Source organism: Apaloderma vittatum, unplaced genomic scaffold (assembly GCF_000703405.1).
Source record: "Apaloderma vittatum isolate BGI_N311 unplaced genomic scaffold, ASM70340v1 scaffold7847, whole genome shotgun sequence".
In the NCBI taxonomy this organism is placed as follows: Eukaryota; Metazoa; Chordata; class Aves; order Trogoniformes; family Trogonidae; genus Apaloderma; species Apaloderma vittatum.
In genome coordinates, this window is record NW_009725631.1 from 1 (window position 1) to 24,273 (window position 24,273).

The 24,273-nt window shown below is 37.8% G+C and overlaps 1 protein-coding gene across 1 annotated transcript; it reads left to right on the top strand.

The window, feature by feature from the left end:
• Positions 1–287: 287 nt before the first annotated feature.
• On the top strand, positions 288–24,073 carry CUL4B (cullin 4B). The gene is made up of 20 exons (XM_009872970.1): positions 288–912; positions 3,538–3,653; positions 8,353–8,456; positions 9,379–9,448; positions 9,928–10,001; positions 11,335–11,497; positions 11,594–11,683; positions 11,967–12,049; positions 13,199–13,266; positions 14,331–14,449; positions 15,239–15,431; positions 16,510–16,614; positions 17,715–17,825; positions 18,515–18,600; positions 19,393–19,500; positions 19,766–19,879; positions 20,839–20,944; positions 21,020–21,192; positions 21,745–21,897; positions 23,053–24,073. Exons 1-20 carry the CDS (start codon positions 381–383, stop codon positions 23,146–23,148), a joined length of 2,664 nt encoding a protein of 887 aa, XP_009871272.1. The 5' UTR covers positions 288–380; the 3' UTR covers positions 23,149–24,073.
• The last annotated feature ends 200 nt before the right edge of the window (positions 24,074–24,273 follow it).

The following is a 24,273-nucleotide window of genomic DNA, read 5'->3' on the forward strand; positions in this document are numbered from 1 at the left end:
AGCGGGAGGCGAGCGGAAGGAGAGGCCGGGGGCCGGGGCGGCCGCGGGCAGATACTGGTGTTGGAGAGAAGAATCGAAAGAAACTAGCGGGGTGGCGAAAGGCAGGAACGGAGGCGCTCCGCTGAGAAAGGAGTAAAAGCAGCAGAGATAAACTACGCGAAGAAACAAAGTAGTGAAGAAAAGGGGAAGAGAGGAGAAAAAGCGATTCCGCCGAGAAAGAAGAAGGCGAAGGAACACAGGACTCCACTGTTGAGAGAGAGTTGAAAGGACAACCTCCCGACAGACACCAGACGGAGATTGACTTTAAAACCAACTCTCTCTCTCTCTTTGTCACACCACAAGGATTTGATGCCCCTCAGCCTGTTCACTTCTGTGTGTTCATGTTTCCCACAGGTTTCTCTTCCCCCAACCCCCCAGCTGCAGCCCAGGAGGTCAGACCTGCCACTGATGGTAACACCAGCAGCAGCTCCTCCTGCAAGAAGAGAAAGTTAAATAACAGCAGCAACAGCAATTCTGAAAGAGAAGAATTTGATTCCATTTCTTCCTGCACCTCTTCTCCTTCCAAAAACACCTCCTCATCATCTTCCTCTGTCATCACCACCTCCTCGTGCTCCTCCTCAGGGGTTGCCTCCTCTAACCATCACCTCCAGAAGAAGCTGCGCTTTGAGGACTCCGTGGATTTTATTGGACTCGATGTGAAGATGGCTGAAGAGTCGTCTTCCTCCTCCTCTCCTGCTGCCTCTTCTCAACAGCAGCACCAACAACAGCTCAAAAATAAAAACCTTTTAATTTCGTCAGTGGCTGTGGGGCACCATGCAAATGGCCTGACCAAAGCTGCCTCCTCTACTGTTTCCAGTTTTGCCAACAGTAAACCTGGCTCTGCAAAGAAGTTAGTGATCAAGAACTTTAAAGGTAACAGGCCATAATTTGTCACAACCTATGGGGAGCTGACGCTCACCTTTGTGTTTTGTTTTCAACCTGAAAACCGGTTGGCTTTCAAATAGCTTCAAGTATTACAGGAAATGCTTTTCTGTGGTGGATGTTTCTGTCCTTACGTAAAGGGGGAATAATGTTTTGTGATGCATACTTGCCCACTCATGTACACATCCTGAGCTACACTTCGCTGCTTGGGGCTATTTTTCAGGCTCCTTTCACTCTCTCTCTTGAGAAGGCCTTACTTAACTTGTGTGTTAGATGAGAGGTTTTACTACAGAAGTGTGTAAATCACCTTTCTTCAAACTTCTGACATTTAATAGTTATTTTCTAGTAATCCTGATTCAGGGCTTAGCATATGCTTTAGCCCAGTTAATGGTAAGTCTTTGCACAGAAAGGTTTTAGTTTGGTTTTTTTTTTCCAAAATGAGCCTGAATCGCTGTGTCTTGCCTATATACATGTTGGCTGTTTATAGGTTAATCTGCCTGTGCTTAGTTTTAAATGTTGAAACTAAGGTGATTATCAGGCTATTATGGCGGATTTCCTTTCTGGTTTCCTCACTTGCCTTTAAAGTAGGTGGTTCAGATTTTTGCTGAGTGTTTTCTTTGCAACATCCTTGCTGTAATTTTTATTATTTAACTCTTTAATGTCTTCTCTCTTGTCTTAATATATGATCATGTTGCAAGCTTATTTTATAGATTCTCTGAGAAGATGTATCTGAGATTCTGAAGTGCTACTAGAGACCAATGGAAGCAGAGAAATGACACTTTTCTGCTGTGATGCTGATTCATATTCTAGTAAACAAAAATACAAATAGGTGTAGGCAGAAAGTTTAGGTAAAATCCTGTCTTTTTTTCTTAAAAAAGTGAGGAAATCATGGACTTTTCTTTTTTCCTGCTTCTTACTGTCTTCTAAAATAGTCCGATACCTTGCTTTCTTGGGTTGTTTTTCTTTTTTTCCCAGAAAATAGTGCAGAAAGTAAGGATTAGGATTGTTTTAGCCACTGTAATGTTTTACAGCAATTCATGATCCCAGTGTAACTTTTTTACTGTAGGATCCTCCTATTTATCAAAATTGTTCTTCACCCATCATGTCGTCATCATTTAATTTATTTTAAAGTTTATATTTACGAAGCATGGTAGTGAGAAATAAATGCCACTCTGCTGTTGCTTGTTATCTTTTAAGGGAAGTCGTCTTCTCCTGTTTACTTGTGAAATGTCATAGGTTGCCTGGTGGTGTGATCATCATTGCTTATGAATTGGTATTTAAATCGCTTGGTTAAAAATGATTTCTCAGGAATCTACCAGCTTTGCTTTTAGTTTACTCTCGGATACTAAAATTAATAATTTTAATTATTGTCTTTGTCTTAGTGTAATAGCAATAACGCCCTTTAGAATTTAAGTTCCTAAAATCCAGGCTCTTGGTATTTAATACAGAGCAGCTCATTAGTTGCTAATGAGAATGGGCAAGTCTCACTTGTCGTTAGCTCTCACTTTAGATCCTTATAATAACAGGTAATTTGGGGATATTACCAATGTTATAGGAAATGCTTGGGATGACAGAAATACTTCTCTCTGTTATTTATGGATATTAAATAGATCTAACTATTTCTATTTTACAATTTATTTATTTTTTACCTTTAGTTATGTAAAAGTCAATTTTAATAGAGTGTGAACTCTGTGCCAGTTGCACCTGTTGATGACATGGATATGGCTGTGTTTTCCTACCTATATTTTCTTCCCCTTCTCCATTTGGGAACATGCTTATTAGAGCAAAAATGGCTGTTAAAGCTAGTTGTGAGGACACAAAGTATTTTAAAATAATCTTTGTTTTCTGAGGATGTGACTTGGGGGAGTCTCTCTTGGCCTGTTGTAAATTCTTTCGTGTTGTTGAAGATGCTGCATCACAGGGGCCTCTCTAGAAAAGAGGCTGAAAAATCCCAGAATGAGCTAGACCTGCAAAGCTCAACTTGAACCTTAAAAAAGGACTTAACTCTAACGAATGTCCACTAGCCAAACCCAAGAGAGAAGTAAATGGGTTGCTTTAAAATAAGAAGGTTTTTCCTTGTGACCATAAAGCCTATATTTTAATTATAATACGTCCATGCACATTTCTTGAGGGTTTCTTTCCAACTGTTAATACAGAGTAGAAATAATGAGCAGTAAATTTAAAAAAAAAAAAAACTGCACAAATCTGTCTTTTACTCCATCATTTTTGACTTTATATTCGGTTTCTTTTAGCTGTGCTGTTCATAAAAATGGGTGTAATGAAGACATACGTCACTCGTGCTGATTTTTAGCCTTCATCACTTCTTGAGCTGCTCAGGCACAGTCTTGTGACTTTTATAAATTAGATACTGTTGGGGCTCCAGAGGCTGGGATGTGTGTGTGAGGAGCAATGCTGAATTTTTACAATGCATTACTATTTCAGATGTAAATGAGATACTGCTTTTACACGAATGCTTTCTCTTGTGTAAGTATAAATTAAATCTAGAGCAGCAGCCCATACTTCTCTCAAAGCTACATTTTTTTTGTTTCTGTAACAGGTAAAATGTTCTGTTTCTTCTAAATACTTTCTCAAACTCTATATAATTTCTTTTTAAAGATAAACCCAAATTGCCTGAAAACTACACAGATGAAACCTGGCAAAAATTGAAAGAAGCCGTAGAAGCTATCCAGAACAGTACTTCAATTAAATACAATTTAGAGGAGCTCTATCAGGTAAGTGCTTTAAGAACAATGGTATTGGGTTTTTTGTTGGATTTGTTTGCTTAAAACCTGTTTGATACAGTGGTGAGAAATTGCTAGCTGCTTTTATCACTGAAAAACTTTTCATCAAATAGTTTCTCAAACTTTAAAATCGTCAGTAAAAATTTCATGAGACCTAACATTGAGCTTGGAAACTTTTTTACTTGCCACAGCGTAACCCAAGGTATGGTTTCGCTTGCAACAGTTGACAAGAATTAAATAAGGCAAGGAGCTGGATTCCCTTTACTATTTTGGGGTTTATGCTGTGTAGCTGCTAAAGGAGAAATGTGTAATCCTAAAACATTGATGGTTAGGTAAGAAAAAGACAATTTATGTTAAAATATAATCCTTTTTCTGAAGACAGTATCTGTTCACGATTGAGGATCATAAATAATTTAAAAAATGATACTATTTATTTGACTTGTTAAAAGTAAACACCACCATTTTTCTTCATGAACTGCATAATTTTGGTTTGACTTGTAATTTTTTATCACTGGGCATTCTCTCTATTCTAACAACTGAGAATCCAGATCACGTTCTCAGCAACGGCTCTCATTGGTTTGCTCTGAGTGTTTCAGGAAGCGATCAGACTTGAACTGCATTTCCTACCTTTTTTTTATAAGCTCCACTTCTTCTTTTTCAGCTGGATGTGTTGGGGATACTTCTCCCCCTCACCTTTTCCCTACTAATAGTGTGGCACTTGTGGTTTTAGTGGCCTAGCAACAGTACGCCTTGTTCTAGGTATTAAAAAGCTCTTGCACTTTTGACTCTACTTCTGAAGCCTTCGTTACCTGCCTAGTTGTTTGCCTTGTCCCTCTGTGCATATAGCCTTCTCCTCAGCTGTTTTTAGTGTCTCTTCTTCCTCTGCTTTCCCCTTTCCAGTAGAAGTTGCGCTCGGATATGACTGATTTTTGTGAAAAATTACAGAGAAAAGTCCTGTTTGCTTAAGATTTAGGGAAGGATAAATTGCCATTCCTTGTGGATCCAAAGAGCCTCATGGGCCAAGTTCCTCAGTCCAGTGCATTTCTAAGCTCATTATAATCTTTCATAATGTTCAGTTAATTTAAAAATAGCTTTTTTTTTTTTTAAACAGTTTGTCAGGATAATATGTAGTATTGTTAAAGTAACAATGGTATTGTTATTTTTGCAAAACTTGGTGAAACTAGTAACAAATTACAACCCACTGTATTGGCTGGTATTGTAAATTAATTTAGACTGAACAGCAGAACAACTGTTAATTAAATACTTGAAGGATATCCAAAAGTTGTTTAAAAATACAAAGTTCTATTGAAAGCCTTGCTTCTGCTTCAGTTATCACTTAAATTTTGCTCACTTTTACCACAGGCTTAATTTAATGTTACTTGTGCTCAGGAAACCAAAAATAGCTTTTTTTCACTTAAAAATCTCAATTTTAACATTGTAATAACTTAAATACTTTTGAATGAAATAGAGTGCAATTGAGGATGAAATTTTTCTTTCTTTATAAATCTAAAAATAAATGTATTGATTTAAAAATAGCAATAGAAATCACTAGTGTTTTTTTAAAAGCTACCTAAAGTAATGTCATTTCTGAGCAGCTGCTTTGTAAATGGATCTGGTGTCTGGCAGACACCAGGATCCAAGCAGTGAGAGGAACTGTAAAAGAGTCAGCAAAAGTTCTGCTGCACACTTCAGAATGAGATACTTCTTTTTTTTAACGGAGTTAAGCTTCTTGAGTTTGGTGTAATTCTTGTCTGTGTTGGAAAATCCCACTAAGTAAATGCTTTGAGGCTTTTTATCTTTGTGGGACACTGGCTTCCTACTCGCTTTGCACTTCCCCGGCAAGAGAAGTGATACACATCTTTGAGTAGCTCAAGCGTTACAGAATTGAAAGCTTCTTTATTAAAATAATTCTTTATTAGAATAATTCTGCGTAGATTAGTTCCAGAAAATAGAGATCTAGATCTTTGATACCAGATCCCTAGTTAAGTTTGGTTTTTTTTTTTTTGAATGAACTTCAGAGATAAGTACTTCTGGAAAGTTCTGATTTTCAGCAGAGCTGTGTTCAGTTCTTTTTCCTGCTTTTTCCCAGCTCACAAACCCAGCTGTGGATGCTGCAATTAAACAAAAAAAGCCAACTACACGCAAACTACCCAACAATATGCGGTACACAAAGAAAATATGATGCTTTGCCTTCAGATTTTCTGACTGTCCTGAGAGCACAGATTCTCTGATCAGAAATACCTATTCCACTAATTCAGAAAATTTTGTGAACTAGAGCCCCTGAATTTGTTGGGAATTTTTGATACGTTACAATTATTGTTGTGTAACACCAGTAATTAAATTTGCAAAGTATAGTATTGCAGTAGTGATGTTTTGCTCCACAGAGCAAATCTTTGTATTTGTGTGCTTAGAAAGTTTAATCTCTTAAAGCCGGTTGAGCAGAATTCACAAAATTAAAACGTTTCCGTGGATATTTTCTGTAGAGATGTAGAAGTTTTGCACTTGATGCTCAAACACTCAAAACTAGCAGATGCGTTTAACCCTCTGGAATTTCTGATACACAAGTGCAAAAGCACAGCTTTATATAAACACTACGTTCAAGTGTGTATTAATACGTGTTAACTAATGGCACCAAGAGTTAGTGGTACACGTTTGTCCATCTGCAGTGCAGAGGCTGATTCTTGTAAGGATTTGGAGCAGCGTGGTTAAGTACTACTTGTTTTAAATGACAGCATTATGAAGCTGGTGGTGGTTGAGTGGCTGAATTCACCAGAAGTTTGGTGAAATGGCCACTGGGGTCATCAGCTGGTAGCTGGAAGCGAGACCTAACTCACTTGTGACTGGCAGGTGACGAGCAAGTTCTAAAACATTCATCTTCCCAGCTCTCAGTTGGCTTCTCCGAAGTGAGGGGGAGGCAAGACAACACTCCTTTATTGTGTTTGCTGAAGATCTGATTAGGCCCTTCAAGCTTAGTGTTTTCCATCCCCTTTTTGGTCTGAAATGGAAGTAGCGGTGATTTCCTGGTTTGCTGCTGTTCTCTTGAGAGCCTGACCCTGTGGGTCCAACAGCAGAAGAGAGTTGAGCAATGTCTATCATCAGCTCTGAACAGCTACTGTAGAGTATGTTTTCCTGTCATGTTGTTGTATTTGTTTGGGATTTCTTAAGTGTAAAGGTGAGAGTTGAATTTGTTGCTATTTCCAAATATTAAGGTACATTTCAGTGGTAATTCTGGTTTTTCTAGTAATCATCATTCAGACCTGTTTTAGTCTTAATTGGCAGACTCGCTCCCTTGTATACTGGTTTGTTTCTGACCCTGAGCTTATGCAGGTTTGATTTTCTTTTCTTGTTTTCGTTTGAGGGGGAGGTTGTTGCTGCATTTTGGTTTTTGTGGAACGAGTTGGTTTGGATTTTAACTCCTCTGTGTCCTAGAGCCAGTATTAGCTGCAGTGCACTTGCTTTGGACAGTTTTTTATTGTTGACAGTGAGAATGATTACTCTTGATATTCTAGGATAAACTGAGGAACTCCTTGTTTAGCTGTGCTTCTACTTGCTGGTGGCTTCTATTTGAACTCTTGAGAAATACTCTGGGGGACTTGAGTGTAACAGAGTAGATCTACTCTGTATACTTCTGAGCTGTGCTGTCCCTGTGCGGGTGCCTGTAGTTGCTGGAGAACAAACTTGATCTTCCAGTCCCTTTTTTGCCTATGAGTTGATTGTACTGGCGACTGAAGATTTTACATTTAAAAAATAAATTAAATCAAGGCATTAGTGGAGAATCATATATGCATCCCCTCTCTAGCTTCTACAGATGTTTTACAGAATAATTACATATTGTATCTTTCACCATTCTGCAAGGAGTTAAAGTTGCTCTCCAAATTGGCAATCTGAGCGCTTGGTATAAATTTTGAAATAGTTTGAGTTATGCTTATGGGCTTAAAAATGCTTGTTTGCTTGATGGATGTCCAAGACATTTCCCCATTGAACTTTTTGCTTCTTGCTGTGAAGCACAGCAACAATTCTTCTAATACTCGATTATGAGCTGTAAATCGGAGATTGGTCACTGGAAACATCTGGAATGTAGTCGTTCTACTAAAAATTGTTCAGGATTGTAACTAAACTTACTCAGGCAAGGGGTGAATGGAGATGGGTAGATAGATAAATAGATAGAAAGAAAGAAAATATGTGTATGTATGTGCTTTTCAGGATGAGGGGAGCTTAACCAAGGAAAGGACTGCCAAAAGAAGTGACACTGGCAGTGCTTTCCTACTAACATCAGTGTGACTTGCAGAGCACAGCAGTTAATAAAATTAAGACCTTAAGTGTCTGCTTTGAAGTATGAAACCCAGCTAGCTGCTGCAATGTGTTAAACTGACATCCTTGTTCTTAGAGATGCAAGTCCTGCGATTCCTTGTGAGGTATTGGTGCTGCAGCTGAAATTAATAAACTGTTCAGGGCATGGCCTTCCTTTGCCTCTTGTTCCTGTTACAGTGCCATGGATAGTGAACCATCTCTCTGTGGCGTTTTGCATGCAGCTCAACTATTTTACAATAAAAATCTGGTAGATTTTTAAGTGAGTAGTAGCAGAATTCAATGGTTGGTTGGTGCTTCCCCCCTCCCCCCCCCTTTTCCTTGTAAAACCACATACAAGAATATAAATAGATTTCTTGGTATCTGTTTCTCTTTGCTTCAGGCTGTTGAAAATCTCTGCTCCTACAAGATTTCTGCAAACTTGTACAAACAGCTGAGACAGATCTGTGAAGACCACATTAAAGCACAAATTCACCAATTCAGAGAATATCCTTTTTTTGGTTGACAAACCAAAGTGTTTTCACCTGGTACGTGGTGGTGGATTTCTTTCACTGATTCATGACACTGGGCTGTGGTAATGTGCCTCCCTGGTTTTTTGTTTATATGGTTGGTTGGGTTTTTTTTAGGACCTCGAAGAACACTATTAGTTCCTTTATAGGTCTGTAACCATTTGAAGAGTTAGTGAGAAGGTTTCTTGGGTGTTTGTGAAAAACTTTGACATCTTATAAAAGCTCATAGTAGACTTACAACAAGGCTTGAAAAGGCTGTATTGGCTGTGTCATTTCAGACTCTTTTTTATATGCTGAATTCGCCATGCTCAGGTAAACAGAGAAATCTTCCAGCAAGTAGTTACTGTTTTCTTTTTGAGAAGTGCTAGTGGTCCAGCAGCACACAGTGTTGCTCTGAGGATCAAAATGTTTTAAGTTTGGGGTTGTATTAGATCCAGATCCTGTTATGTGGATATTAATTAGTACCAGAAATATGCAGTGAGCTGAATAAAAGTTAAAAATCAAGGATAAAATTAATCCCTTAAGGTTAGCTCTTAACATGAGCTGAAATTACAGTATCTCTGTAGTGTTGGGTCTTATATGTGTTGTGCATTATTGGTTTTTGAGGTGTGGGGATATGTACGTTTGTTCCATTCCCCAGGGATGGGACATTAGACAAAACATTCAGAAGTATTTAGATCCTTTTTTTAAAATAAAAATAAAAAATTCTTCAAATCATTTTGATTTCTCATTAGTAACATGAAGACCCTCATTAAAAATAAAAATGTTGCAAGAAGGTAACTGGTTCTTTTTAAGAGTAGGTGAGTTTATTGTGCTCTCCTTCAAGTGTCTTTAATAATGGTGTTCATTTAATTAGTAACACTACCTGGTAATCATAATTTTCTTAATGATTTCTTCATGGATTCATTGGATAGTGTCCTTTTTCTAAAGAAAATAGACAAATGTTGGCAAGATCACTGCAGACAAATGGTAAGTTTTTATGTTTTTAAGGAAAACCTGTTGCTTGTCAGCGTATGTTTTACTTAACTTTGTTCCTTTACAAACATACTGTGCTCCTGAAATGTTGTCTTAAATTTATGTAAGGCTTCATTAAATACAGCTGTATCTAGTCCTTTAGAAATTGAGCCCTGAAAATACTTTTCTGTAGTGGGGGGGTTTGACACATGGGTCTAATCTTGGACACACACACCTCTGTTGGTTCTATGCAAACTTTCTTCTTTCCTACCGTACCTATTCTAAAAGGAGCTGTTGTTTTATACAGAAAGATGCTGTATGTTGCACTGTTTATCCAGCTGAGAATGGCAGAATATTTTAAACAATCAATGTCTTAAGAAAGCACTGCCTGAAACCTCTTAGTGGGCACTTTTTTGTTGTTGAGCATAATTTGTCTTGCTCTTCAATTCCAAGAGTAAAATGATTGTGGCTTTTTTTATTTCTTCTTGTAACAGATTATGATTAGAAGTATCTTTTTGTTCTTGGATCGAACTTACGTGCTTCAGAATTCAATGCTGCCATCTATTTGGTAAGGGCCCAAAGAATAAAATGATTGGGGGGTGTATTTAAAGTATTACATGTATCTTGTTGTTTTCAGGGTGTTTTTTTTTTAATATACGCTTTATAATGACCTGTAAATGAGATGGTGAACACATACATGCTTGCTGCAGATTTCACTTCTAATTTCTTTGCCATATTCTTCTAGAATAGCTGTGACAGCACATTTCAGCTGCGTAGATATCACCTCCAGGTGGCACAGTGGAAGGAAAGGGCCTGTTCCACAACTGAAGTGCCAATGTTTGGGTTGCTCAGTTACTGGTTTAACATGCATAGTACTCAAAGTTCTGCCAGTATTTTGAGGGAAGAAGTTACCTAATTACACTCTTTTGGGCTTCAGCCTCATAGCGGGCCTCTCCAATATTTTAATAATTAGCAAGTGCCCTCCAGTGCCTTTGGCACTACCTGTATTACTTCGCCAAAGATTGAAGGAGTGGTGGGTGGAGGGCCTGGCTTTTAGGAAAAGTATCCAGAGCCACATTTTCAAATTCATGTTGATTCAATACCAAAGCAAGAGTTTCGAAGCCTAACAGTTTAGGTGTTTCAAGTACTGTGGTTTTTGAAGGTGAGAGCCTGTTTTGTACTTGCAAGGTGTGCACATACCAACCATGTACACAAAGCTTACATGTGTAAGCATATGCTGCAGTACAATATCTGCTCACCTGCGAGGACAAGCACACATTTTGTAAATGCAGACATGGTGCTCACACTGCTGAACTGCACCCTAAAAATATTGGCAAGGCACATATGGAGCATCATCTTGTTGGTAGCTGACTTCTGTGTACTATTACAGCAGCTTAGCCTTGAAGAAACGTTGTTTGACAACACGTTTAAAAATATTTCCCATTAAGCCTTTGTACTTTAATTTTTTGTGATCCTTGTCTTTCATGTCACTGAGTTCTTCTAAGCTCTGCCTAAGAACTAGAGATTAGAAAGCGATGGACAAAAAAGTCTTGCCCAACACCTTAACCATGGCGTTGGGACCCAGGATGACTTACGTTTTCTTGTGAAAGCTGCTATTTTTTCAGTTTCCATCATCCTGCCAGCCAAGTGAAAATAAAGACCCTGCAAAAGTTAGGTGGTTATTTAGGAAAAAATACATGCTTTGGTTTTTAAAATCTGTGGTTTACTGCTGATGCTTTTTCATGGCTCATGTATTTGTTCATCTCGAGTGATTTGGGGGCAGAGAAATTTGAAGAATGCCATTATTTATTTGCCTCCATTTGATCTAAATAAAATTTTATTAATAGAGTATTTGGGGTTGATTCTGATGCAATTTATTGAACAGCCTATTTTCTTTTTAGGGATATGGGGCTAGAATTGTTCAGAACTCATATAATCAGTGATCAGAAGGTTCAGAACAAAACTATTGATGGCATTCTTCTGCTGATTGAGAGGGAAAGAAGTGGTGAGGCTATTGATAGGAGTTTACTGCGAAGCCTTCTAAGCATGCTTTCTGACTTGCAGGTGAGTAAACATCTTCCACCTTTAAACCAATAAACAGCTTGGATTCTTATTTAGTGCTCAGTAAGCTTTACTCTGATTGCTGTCATGTTTCCCTAGATTTATCAAGACTCTTTCGAACATAGATTCTTGGAAGAGACTAACCGCCTATATGCAGCAGAGGGACAGAGGCTTATGCAGGAACGAGAGGTATTTTGAACGTTTAACAATATTTGGTTTGCCTGATGACAAAGCATTTGTCAGGGAGAGGAACTGTTCTGTTGCCCTGTACCCTGGCTAAGGCAGTGTGACCAGTTCCATAGTACTCTGAAAAAGGAAACTCACATGCAGTTGCCTTCCGTCACTGTGCTGATGGAGCTTCTGATGGAGCTGCTGCTGTCAGACCAGTACTGGGTTTTGTTTGTTGTTGTGGGGTTTTTTTCTTCCCTTTTGACTTTTTTAAAAACATAAAAAACTACTTTGGCATTTTCAGGTTCCAGAATATCTTCACCATGTCAACAAGCGCTTGGAAGAAGAAGCCGATAGGATAATCACTTACTTAGATCAGAGCACACAGTAAGTGCAATCTCTCTTTGCCTGGTATTGTCAGCTGTTTGATTTCTTTTGTTGAGGGACATCGAATAGCTACGATTTGTTTCAGTTATTGAGTGACCATCAAATGCTTCTTGCTTCCCACAATGCCTTGTTTACAGTGAAGCACTGTCTTAGTTCACACAGTTAATATCCTTTTCTTCTAAGCCACTAGTTATTTTGACATAAATGTTGTTGGGTGTTTCATTGGAGAAAAATAGACTGCCACCTCCAGTCCAAACATCTCTGTCTTGTGGAAGTGCAATTAATCAGCTATCGTCCTACCTGAAAAAGATAGGACCTGTGATATAGAATTCTGAAGCTAAAGGCTCTGAATATTTACATAAAATTATTTGCATATTGTTTATGGAGCCTGGGAAATTATCGACTAGTGTCGCTCTTTGGTCATCTCTACTTAGAGGCAGGTTTTCCTCAAATGCAATCAAATGGAGATCATGGCTGGTAGGACAGGAAAAACGTTCTCCTAACATGAAGCCACAGCTGTCACGTCTGAGAGAAAATGTAGGTCACTAATATAAAAAAACCTCTTCGAGCAAGTGGTAACAACTTCTTAAAGAGCAGGTACAGAGGATCTCTTTGAGAGGAAGGTGTTTTGTTGCTACTGTCACACATTTTATTTCCTTCCTCCTTTAGCTGTTAAAAACATTTAGCATGTTTAGTGGCTTCCTTTTTCCACACCATTGTTAGTGGCCAACTCCCTATATTGTCTTAGTACCTCTTGATTCGTGAGCTATGCTTTCCTTCTTGGTTTGTCTTCTCAAGACATGAATCTCCTCCCACAAAACAGAAGAAGATGTATTATTTGACAGAATTTTGCCCAATTTCTTCACTAACGGCATCATTGTCCAGCTGCCTAGAGGTTGCGTAGACCAGGCTTATTGTGTGAATTAAATCTGTAGTCAGCAAACAGAAAAAAAGATTGCTTACTGGAGAAGAAAAAGCTTAAGTATGTGTATAATCATTTGGGGTCCTTGGCCACAGATAATTAGAGCACTCCCAATTACAAGTGTAATTAATGTAATATCAAAAAAAAAGGCTTTTTTAAAAAAAAAGTATCTAAAACTGACAATAATGGAAAAAAGAAAAGTAATTCTAAACGTTTTTTTTCTCTAGGAAGCCACTAATTGCTACTGTAGAAAAGCAACTTCTAGGTGAACATTTAACAGCCATTCTTCAGAAAGGTAATCTTTCTTCTTTATAGAATCGTTTCTAACTACTGCTTTGGGGCTTTAAATTCCTGTGCTGAAAAAGAAAGTGACAGGCTCAGGTGCTGGGTGAGGAGCTACATCATTCTTTAATGCCCTTTACTACTGAGTTTGTGAAATAGCACTGAACACTTTGCGAGAGGGCAAGTACCATTCTCCTTGTCCGAGGTAAGGAGGCCCAGTGCCCTCTTCAGGTACACAACAGAGCAAAAGGAAAGCTAGAACAGCAGACTCTTTAAGTTTAGTGTGTTAAATGGCACTTTGAAGACTCAGAGGTAAAGAAATAGCCTTCAAATGATGGCTGTACCAGAAAGAAGAAGCTGTGATTGATTACTGCTCACAAAAAGCAGCTTGTATAAAAATATAGTACAATTTGAGCAATAAAGTGCATTGCCTTAGTTCTGCAATAGTCTTCAGTCAGGACTTAAATCGTAAAAGAAAATTATCACGTCCTTACTAAACAGATTCTGGATGAAACAGGTATGTGAGCATTTTCCTGCGTGTCTGTAACAGACTCTTTATCGAGAGGAGCATCAGGTTTGCAATATTTACCCATCAACTTTCTTATAACCTTGCTGTGGAGCATCGGGCCTTTTCTGCCAAGAAGTGAAAAAGTGAAAGGTGAAGATATTTCTTGAAGCTGTTTCCCTTCAAACATCTGTAAAATTTATTTTCCAGCTGGAATTGAGACTCAGAGCTCTGCCAATGAACCTTTCCTACAGATCTGTAGAACATAAACTAAAAATCTTTAGGGAATAGTAAAGCAGAAGTAATCAAAGGTGTTTTGATAAATGTTATGTAAAGTACACGTGACCGAAGATATCCAGTGCCATAACAAGGTTTTCAATGTTTGAGCCAGTTCAGGTGGCCATTCTGTGTTTCACTGTTAAATTTGGTAGCTTAAAACAAACATGCCAAACCACCACTAAGTGCTTGATTAAAAAACAATAGCTTTGAAGAAGCACCGTACTGTCATAATATGCTGCGTTTTCTTTGGGTTACTCTGATTTTAACTTCCATTGAAATTCTTTCATTGCCAGGTTTAAACCACCTTCTTGATGAAAACCGAATTCAAGACCTGTCTCTTCTGTATCAGTTGTTCAGTCGTGTGAGAGGTGGAGTACAGGTTCTCTTGCAACACTGGATTGAGTACATAAAGGTACTGTTCCTAGAACTCTGGAACAGATGCCACTATTGTATGAATGGGCTTTATACACAGATACTTGAGTCATCTCTATAAACTGTTGCATTTTTCTAAACTAAAGACTACTCTTCTGTAAACATATATTTAACAGGCAGCTTTTGAGACTGTACTAGGAAAAGTACAGTAACTCTTCTGACTGTATGGAATTTCAGTTTAATTACTGAACTCTAAATTTGGAGGGTTTGTCTTGCTTATAGCTAGTTGTGGGGCACAAATATATTTCTCCAATAGACGTTTTGTTAATGTTCGTCTTCTCCCTGCTACGGTTTGATAGAAAGAGTGGTAGCTTAATTTACCAACTGATTGAAGTTCAAAAAGCACTTGAATATGACTTGAGATGTTTCATCTTATTACTCAGTAAAAATGTTGTCACAGAAGGTATATGGTTGTTGTGAAGGAAGGCTTTGTAATGGTACAGAAGTACTGTTAAATAAAATAGAGTTGAGTGGGTGTTTTACCTGAGTAAAACACCAAGATACAGATAAAAAAGGTGTGTTAATTTTGTCATACTTTAGTTTATTTTTTTTTGACTGAAGTTCTGAATCTGTTCACTTAAAGACTGGGTTTGAATCGACATGCAAGGTCTAGGACTGATTATGTAGCAAATGTTTCATAATGCTATTACTTCTGTTGCGTTAGTGGAGTACCAGAAACAAGACATTCCAAAGATAACTTAGGCTTTTAGGAGTCTTGTCATTTAAATTTATTATTCAGGCTAACTGAGAGATATGTTTTATTTTGCAGGCGTTTGGTAGCACCATAGTAATTAATCCAGAAAAAGACAAAACCATGGTCCAAGAGCTACTTGATTTTAAAGACAAAGTTGACCACATTATTGATGTTTGCTTTCTCAAGAATGAGAAGTTTGTAAATGCCATGAAAGAAGCCTTTGAAACATTCATTAACAAAAGACCAAATAAGCCAGCTGAACTCATAGGTATTTTTCTTCAGTTTCTTCCTGTGTGAGCATTTGGGAGGGGAACAAGAGGGAGTTGCTGATGCAGATTACTGATGGGATATGATGGAATTGCGAGTTAAAAGATATTACGCACAATGCTTTGTCAAACTGAGGATCTACTGTGCCTTATTATACCAGTGGCTTTTTTGATAGAATAGCATTAAACGTCAAAAAGATGCTGCTCACTGGCTATAGAAAAGTGAAGAACATTAGAACTTGGGCATTGCAGCAGGTGCTTGGTGTCCAGATGTGAGAATACTGATAATAATTAGACTTTTTCAGAAGCTTATGTAACTGCGTCTCCAGCACATGTGCACAGAGCTGTTAGGGGCTCTGTATAGATAAGTGATTTAATAAATAAAAGTGGAGAGAGATGAGGATGCAGTCTACCTCTCGTGTTACGGTGACAGAGCCTCTGTAGTTTGCAAAGAACACTGTTTACAAATTTGTGCATTACAAGCCTGGCCCTCTGCACTTTTGAAAACCTTAATCATTTCCCCACAGAGTGACTAACACCTGCTTTGCAGTCTGTTGTGCTGTTAGGCTTGTGCAGTAATGCTTCCTGCCCTCCTTTTTTTGAAATTAATTCACTAACTGTAATGGGCTTACCAAACCATTTGGAATTAAAACAAACAGCAATCTGCTAGAGAAATTCAGCGGTATAGTTGACATATTTAAATAACTGGTTTACATATTTTTCGTCTGATCTTTTTCCTTCTATTCTAGTTATGTCAAGCTATAGCAATAGTGACTTTTTACTTTGAGATTATAATATGGACCAGGGTGTTTTACATACAAAAAATATTTTTTAACATGTATGCTAATAAAGTTAAGATGCAGTAATTGCTTATCTGAAAAAAAATAGGCTATAATGTTTTTATAACTTTATAACCTCTACAAAATGTATCAAGCTAGCTGTGATGAAACTGATTTGAAGGTAATTACAGGATCCCTTACATTTCCAAAAGATTTCACAATTTTTTTTTTTAAATGGAATTATTGTTTCATTGTGGTAGTAGGCATGTGCTAAACTTTATATTCCTCGACACTCTTTTAGCTAAATATGTAGATTCGAAGCTTCGTGCAGGCAACAAAGAAGCTACTGATGAAGAACTTGAAAAAATGCTGGATAAAATTATGATCATATTTAGATTCATATATGGTAAGTGTTATTGTGGGTTTGGGTTGTTTTTTTTTTTGTGGGAATACAGTTAATCAGTAACATAAAGGTACTTTGAAATAATTTTTGCGGTCTATCTGCATTTTAAAACGTTGGTTCTGTGTAGACACAGCGTGCTGGTCTAGTGCTGTTTAACTAGCTTGTGTGTTAAAATGTCGGTGATGTGACCTGACTCAAAATCTGTGGAAACCCTAATGTGAAGACCCTTGTTACCTTTACTGAGCATTGGGTTGGGTCTCTTGTAGGTAATGTTTGTTTAAAACAGGCAATCGATGGGCTGAGGTCAACTGTACTGGGTATAACAAGGCCAAGTGCAGGGTCCTACATGTGGGTCACAAGAACCCCCGGCAGCGCTACAGGCTTGGGAAGGAGTGACTGGAGAGCTGCCTCGTGGAAAAGGCCCTGGGGGTGCTGAATATGCACCAGCAGTGTGGCCAAGGAGGCCAACAGCATCCTGGCCTGTATCAAAGTAGCGTGTCCAGCAGGAGCAGGGAAGTGATCATGCCCCATACTCAGCACTGGTGAGGCCACAGCTTGAGTGCTGTGTTCAGTTTTGGGCGCTGCAGTACGAGACAGACATTGAGGTGCTCAAGTGGGTCCAGGGAAGGACAGTGAAGCTGGTGAAGGGTCTGGAGAGCATGCCTTACGAAGAGCAGCTGAGGGAACTGGGATTGTTTGGTCTGGAAAAGAGGAGGCTGACAGGAGACTTTATTGCTCTACAACTACCTGAGCAAAATTTGTAGTTATGTGGGTGTTGGTCTATTCTCCCAAGTAACCAGTGGTAGGACAAGAGGAAATGGATTCAAGTTGTGCCGAGGGATGTTTAGGTTGGATATTAGGAAAAATCCTTTACAGAAAGAGTGGTGAAGCATTGAAACAGGCTGCCCAGGGAAGTCGTGGAGTGCCCATCCCTGGAAGCATTCAAAAAATATGCAGATGTAGCACTTTGTGACATGGTTTAGGGATCATGGTAGTGTTGGGTTGACAGTTGGTCTTGATGATCTTAGAAATCTTTTCCAACCTTAATGACTCTATGATTCTGTGAGTGATTTGTGATCACTGTCCAATCTTATCTCTTACAGGAAAAGATGTCTTTGAGGCCTTTTATAAAAAAGATCTAGCAAAGAGACTATTAGTTGGGAAGAGTGCATCAGTAGATGCTGAAAAATCTATGCTTTCCAAACTCAAACATGGTAAATATCTATCTATCAATCTATCAGCTTACTTTCTTTTTAAAATAGTCGTTTTAACCAGCCTTCCCAGAAGTGCTGGGTTTTTCCCTCATGTAAAGGGGAATTACATGAGGGCAAAAATGTTGTGTGCAGGTCTTCAATGACTGGTGGGTTTTGAGACACATTTGCTTTCAGTTTTCTAAGTATAACAGCAACAGTCAAAAAACAGGAGCTTAAAGTGCATGGTTTGTGGATGACTTCCAGTTGTTATTCACTCCATATAAGGTCTGAAACATGAAGCTGTGAGCTAGCAGTCTTTAGTCTAGTCTTCTTTATTTCATAGGATAGGGTCTTTGGATGGGAAGAGTAAGATTTTTTAGAATTTCATCTTGTTATATCATCAAGAGACATTTTGACAGGCAGCTGCTAGGGATTAGAGTTGTCATCCAAGTGACAGGTTGCCTGTGGAGTCCTAGGATGAACAGTCATGTCCACGTGGGAAAACAATCAGTTTGCAAAATAGCTGCCACATTAAGACATTTTTTCCCCTTCTTGTTTATAACCTTATTCTGTATCTTAATTAGAATCCAGGTCTTATGCTGAAATAGGTCATCTTGCTTCAAAGTACATTCTGGTATGTAGGGTAACTGCTCTGTGGTGTTGAAAATAAACAAGATTCATTTTTAAGGTTTACGTTTTCTCTTTTATAGAATGTGGAGCTGCTTTCACCAGCAAACTTGAAGGAATGTTTAAAGATATGGAGCTTTCAAAAGACATAATGATACAATTTAAACAGGTACTATGAGAAAACCTGCTGTAGTTCCTTTGTTTACAGGCTTTTTGAATGAGTTCTTCTCAGAAAGCCTAAGAGAGGGTACAGGATGTCTCCAGTTGCAAATATTTTCACTGTAATTGAGTTAAACTTTTGAATTATCCCAGTTGTCTGTAATGTTCTTTTACTACAGAGAAAAGGATTTTGTAGGTGATTGCTTTCAAAAGGAGTGGACAAAAACCAAACTGGGAAAACAGTTTTCCGCTGAAAATGTATTTCTTAATTCTGTGCTGTCTGTGCCTTTGCAAACTTTACTGAATTTATTAATGATTTTCCTGAACAACAAAGCAAAAAACCTGAAAGAAGCAGCTTTAAAAAAACAAACAAACAAACAACCCAAACAAAAAAAAAAATACTCTCCGTAGTAAAAGCAGAATTGTAAACTTATAAAACATTTTTAATACCACTATATTTTGATGAATTGGCTTGTAAGTTTTTGCCCATTAGTTCTGGCAGTTCTATAATGTTTTGTTTACAAGCAAATTTTAACATTCTTTCCTCCATTCACAGATAATTAGGTACAACTTCAAATCAGCCTGTTAAAATGCTTCTTTTGTTGTTTTCTTCCTTTATGGAAGTACCTTTAGAATTTCAGAAAAACATATTTTCTTATCCTGATTTTCTTGTAACTTGGCGGTTTTTATAGCAAAGACATCCTAAGTTCACTTGCCTTCGGTGCTTTCCTAATGCCTGTTCTACCCAAACTATGCATAATAAGCATTGCTTTAATTCAATTTACTTTGTTTCTTTCTGCAGTATATGCAAAATCAGAATGTACCTGGCAACATCGAACTAACCGTGAATATTCTGACTATGGGTTATTGGCCAACCTACGTGCCTATGGAAGTCCATTTGCCCCCAGAGGTAATGAATATCGACAACTTAAATAGCAAGTATTGCCCTACCAGTAACGCATCTCGATATCAACTGCAACTTGGTTTTCAGTATGGGTATAATCTCTAGAAAGAAGTGCAGAAGTGTCTTTTTTATATATAGTTTCTCTTCTTTTCTTGCAGTTGTCTTCATCCTCTTAAGCCTTTATTTAAGGCTTATTTGATCCTGGAGGAGGGGAAGGAGGCTTTTAAAGTAGAAATTATGTTTTAGTGTTCTGTTTTTCTTCTTTCTTTAGATGGTAAAACTGCAGGAGATTTTCAAGACCTTTTATTTAGGAAAACACAGTGGTAGGAAACTTCAGTGGCAGTCAACACTAGGACATTGTGTACTAAAAGCAGAATTTAAAGAGGTGAGTGTATTGTTCCTCTTACTCCTGTTGGTTTGCTGGGCTGTACCTTAGGGATATATTGGGAAGGTTTTTTGTGCTGTGATGGAAAACTTAGCACTGTTTTTGCAATTGTTTTTAACTTTTGACCTCTTGCTATCATTTTTGGAGTTGGTAATTTCTGAAATACATGCATTAAGATCTGAGAAGATGCATCCGATTTCTGTATTGGTGGAAATAAAAAATTGTTAGTTACTGCTTGGGGAAAATACCCATTGAGTTTAGTTCCATATGAAGAATGGCACTAATTTTTATACTGGGAAGAAAAAACAAGGATGATGTTCCATACCTGACCTTACTTCATCTGACAGCATTAAACATCTTCACAGTAAGCTTTTCACTACTAAAATAGAGTTTTGGATTGTACATGAACAAAACAGTTTCTAAAGGGCTTCCAGTTATTCCCCTTCAGCATTTCTTCACGACCACAAATACATTTCAAGAAAATTTCTCTTGGAATAGGAATACTTGCCAGTTCTATTTTTCAGAAGTATCTTAACTGTAAAACAAGTATTATCAGAATTGGTTATTTCAAAGATCCTATAGTTCCTAATATTGTGTTTCTTAAACTAACAGTTTAAAGGTCTTTCAGATTGTAATTTTAATCACTCAGTGCCTTCACATTTGTCTTGAGTAAATTGATGCATGTCTTGAGTGAGTTTTGTCACTAGGATATAATAGCCTAGCCTTCTGACTTCTAATTTATTCTGCATTTCATAGTAACCACAAGGTGACTTTGGTTCTTTCATATTCCCAAATGAATAAAATAACAATCACGTCCTTAAAGTGAAATACTTGACACACAAGAGTAACTTGTTCCTTGCAGTCTTCCCCCGTCCAAAAAAAAAAGAAACACAAAAAACCCCACCATAACAAACAAACAAAACCAGCATAGTGATGTCTCTTAATTTCCCTTTTGACAGGGCAAAAAAGAACTTCAGGTCTCCTTGTTCCAGACACTGGTGCTGCTCATGTTTAATGAAGGAGAGGAGTTCAGTTTAGAGGAGATAAAGCAAGCCACTGGGATAGGTTGGTATTGAGAACAGCTGACTGCTTCCAAGTGTTCCTACTAAAAAACACCTAAACAACTTGTTTCTGCTTTAGAGGACGGAGAGCTGAGAAGGACACTTCAATCTCTGGCTTGCGGCAAAGCCAGAGTACTGACTAAAAGCCCTAAAGGCAAAGATGTGGAAGATGGTGATAAATTCACATGTAATGATGATTTCAGACATAAGCTCTTCAGGATAAAGATCAACCAAATTCAGATGAAAGAAACGGTATATTCTTCTTAATCCTCTGGGGTTTAGATCCTTGGGTTAAGTATCTTGGTGCCTGCCCATTTACAAGCTTTTTTTCCTCTCAGTTGTAACGTACATACTGGTATCTTTGAAGAAGTTAGACAAATAATTTGGATGATGGCACATATCTAAAAATGATGATTTAAATGTGTGCTTCCATGCTAACTTAGACCAGTAATGCTAGATGTCTCTCAATAAGATTGTTTAAGACAAGTTCCACTTAGTGAATGTTCTTTTCACCCTTGATCATTCCCTGGAGCTTTACTAAATGTTTGTGAGCAGAGAAACAAGTTCACAGTGGATTTTCCTGGGCAGCCATACAATGTAAAATCTGTGCCAAGATTTTAATTCCTTGTACGAGTGGATTTTTTAATAGACTGTCAGTCTTCATAGCTGTAAAGGATTTATGTCAAGATATTTGACAACAGATGCTTTGCTGTCTTAAAACGAGAATTGTCTTAGAGATACAAAGAAGAATTGTTTTAACAGTTCTAATGTTTTCTTTAAAACTTTTCTAAATGGAACCTTCAGGTAGAGGAACAGGCAAGCACTACAGAGAGAGTATTCCAGGACCGACAATACCAGATTGACGCTGCAATTGTACGAATCATGAAGATGCGCAAGACACTGAGTCATAACCTGCTTGTGTCAGAGGTCTACAACCAGCTTAAATTCCCAGTAAAGGTACAGTACTGATTTTTCTTGTTCTAAAACTTTATTGCTTCTTTGTATATTCCCTGGCCTCTTCTCAGTTAAACAGTGCTTCTGTTTAAAACATTCATCTTTTTACGATTAGGAAGGACAAATACTCAGTTTCTAGAATTTTTAAGTGCCAGTTGCATTCACTTATCTGAATATTACCTCAGGCTTTTTAGTAAGTTAATAAAACCTATTACCAAAGGCTTTGAGAACCAGTCTGTTAGCAGTAACTGTAAAGCTAGCTCTCCTTGTTCTTGCACCTAAGTCTTCGGGCAATACATTCTTGAGGACAAGGAGAAAATTAGTCAGATATGTAATGCAGAATTGGTTTTGATTCTTAATTTGGTTGATCAATCAATACATTCTGAACAGTGGCTTTTGCAGACAGATTGTATTAGTTTATATACATGCACACATACATATGGAGTGAAAATTACATATTGGTGAATTTCTCAAAGCTAAAGAAGCCTACAGTTGCAATATAAAACAAATAGCTTGCTTATTGTGTACAAATGCAAATAGGTTTTCAAATAGACAGCAACACATCGGTTTGAGTTCAAATATACAAGAGAAATGTAAAATAAAAGGTCATCTCATTCTGTTTTGCTACCACATGAAGTTCCTGCAGGTCTGCAAGTATTGCATAAACTGCAATTGGGCTTTTAGGGCTATAACAGATTATTTTCCCCACTCCTTTATCATGCAGCATTTTTATAAATCCTTCACCCAACAAAATCGTACAGCACCTAAACTGTCGAAGAACTCACTTGCGTCAAGATAAAGTGAAACTTGCACCATCTTTCACCATGTAAAACTCGGAAATAGAAACACTTTGGTACATAACGCATGGATTGCAGTTCCTTAAAGTAGGGTTCAGGTTAAAGAGCAGCAAATACCTTTTCCCTGCTGTAGAAGGTCTATGCTGTACTGCAGGTGACAAGCTAATTTTGTAAGTTTCTCTTCAATCGATCATATATTGCAGACTTCAGAAGCTTTGATGCTTTGAGAGGGTTTTTTTAAAATTATATTTCTGTTTCCTCAGCCATTGTAAACAGTGCGGCGATTTGGGTTAAGTAGAAAGAAAGAACTGAGAAACACTGACTGCAAACTAATAATGCTGACATCTACTTTATTTTACAGCCTGCTGACCTTAAGAAGAGAATAGAATCCTTAATTGACAGGGACTACATGGAAAGAGATAAAGAAAACCCGAATCAGTACAACTATATTGCATAAACATATGTTGGCCTTTGTTTTACTGCACACTTGGTGTCATACACAGTTGCCAGTGGATAAACTAGCCTGTTGATCCCGTTAATTGACTTTTTATACTACCGATGATTGAATGAAAGCAGTGTAATGGAAAAGTATAGTAGAGTGGACTTCTTTCAGTGGTTAACATGCCCGTTTAAAGAGTACTATTTACATTTTAAGAAGAATGCTGTTGAACTCTTTGCATGTTATTTAGTAAGATGTGCGGAAAGCTGAAAGAAAGTACCTGGTCTTTGTGATTCCATTTGTCTCTGGGTCTGACAAGAGGAGTCCCTTGATACATGACAGATGTCTTTCACACCTTTAAATGGAAACAGAAGGTTAATTAATATAAGAAAATAGCCTTTAAAATGCTTAAACTGCATGCAAACTCTTAATTTACTGTACAGAATGCATTTCAGTTAGTAACATACCATTGGTTTGGTTGATGCCCACACTTGGATTTTTCCCTTGAGGGAGGGAAAATGAGGGAATAAGCCAAGTTGTACTTATTGCTGATCTAATGGAAAATATTCGTGGTCGCATGTAAGACAAAATGGTACCAATATAAAATGTTGCATAAAGCTTGCAGTGTGGGCATATATACTGTATATACAAACACAATTCCTAAATAACTGCTACAACAAAAGAAGATCAGGTTAGATTTATATGGCTTGCCTATAAGACTTGGTGTTCACCTTTGGGAGTTTTAAGCATAAAACAGCCATAATGGAAAAAGTGACAGTTTTTACTAGTCATGGGTAGGAGGCCTTCACCTCTTGGCAGCAATACTCTAGAAAAGAGAATCTATTTACAGATACCTATGAAAAGCCACAGCGTTCTTGTGGTGAAGCTGTAAGAACAAAAATTACAGATGGATTTTAATACTTATTTTGCTTTGCAACCTTCTAAACTTGAACTAACCTCAAGGTTTAGACAGGGCAGCTCTTCTAAGCTTGCCCTGCTTTGGATTGCTTTAACTTAAAGCTTTAAGAACTCAGCCCTAGATGTGGCAGGCCTCCTAGAACCCAGAAGCCTACCTCTCATATAGCAAGTTAAGTATTGCTACAAGGCATCTAAAATATATTTTCTTAGCTAACCAGAGAGCAG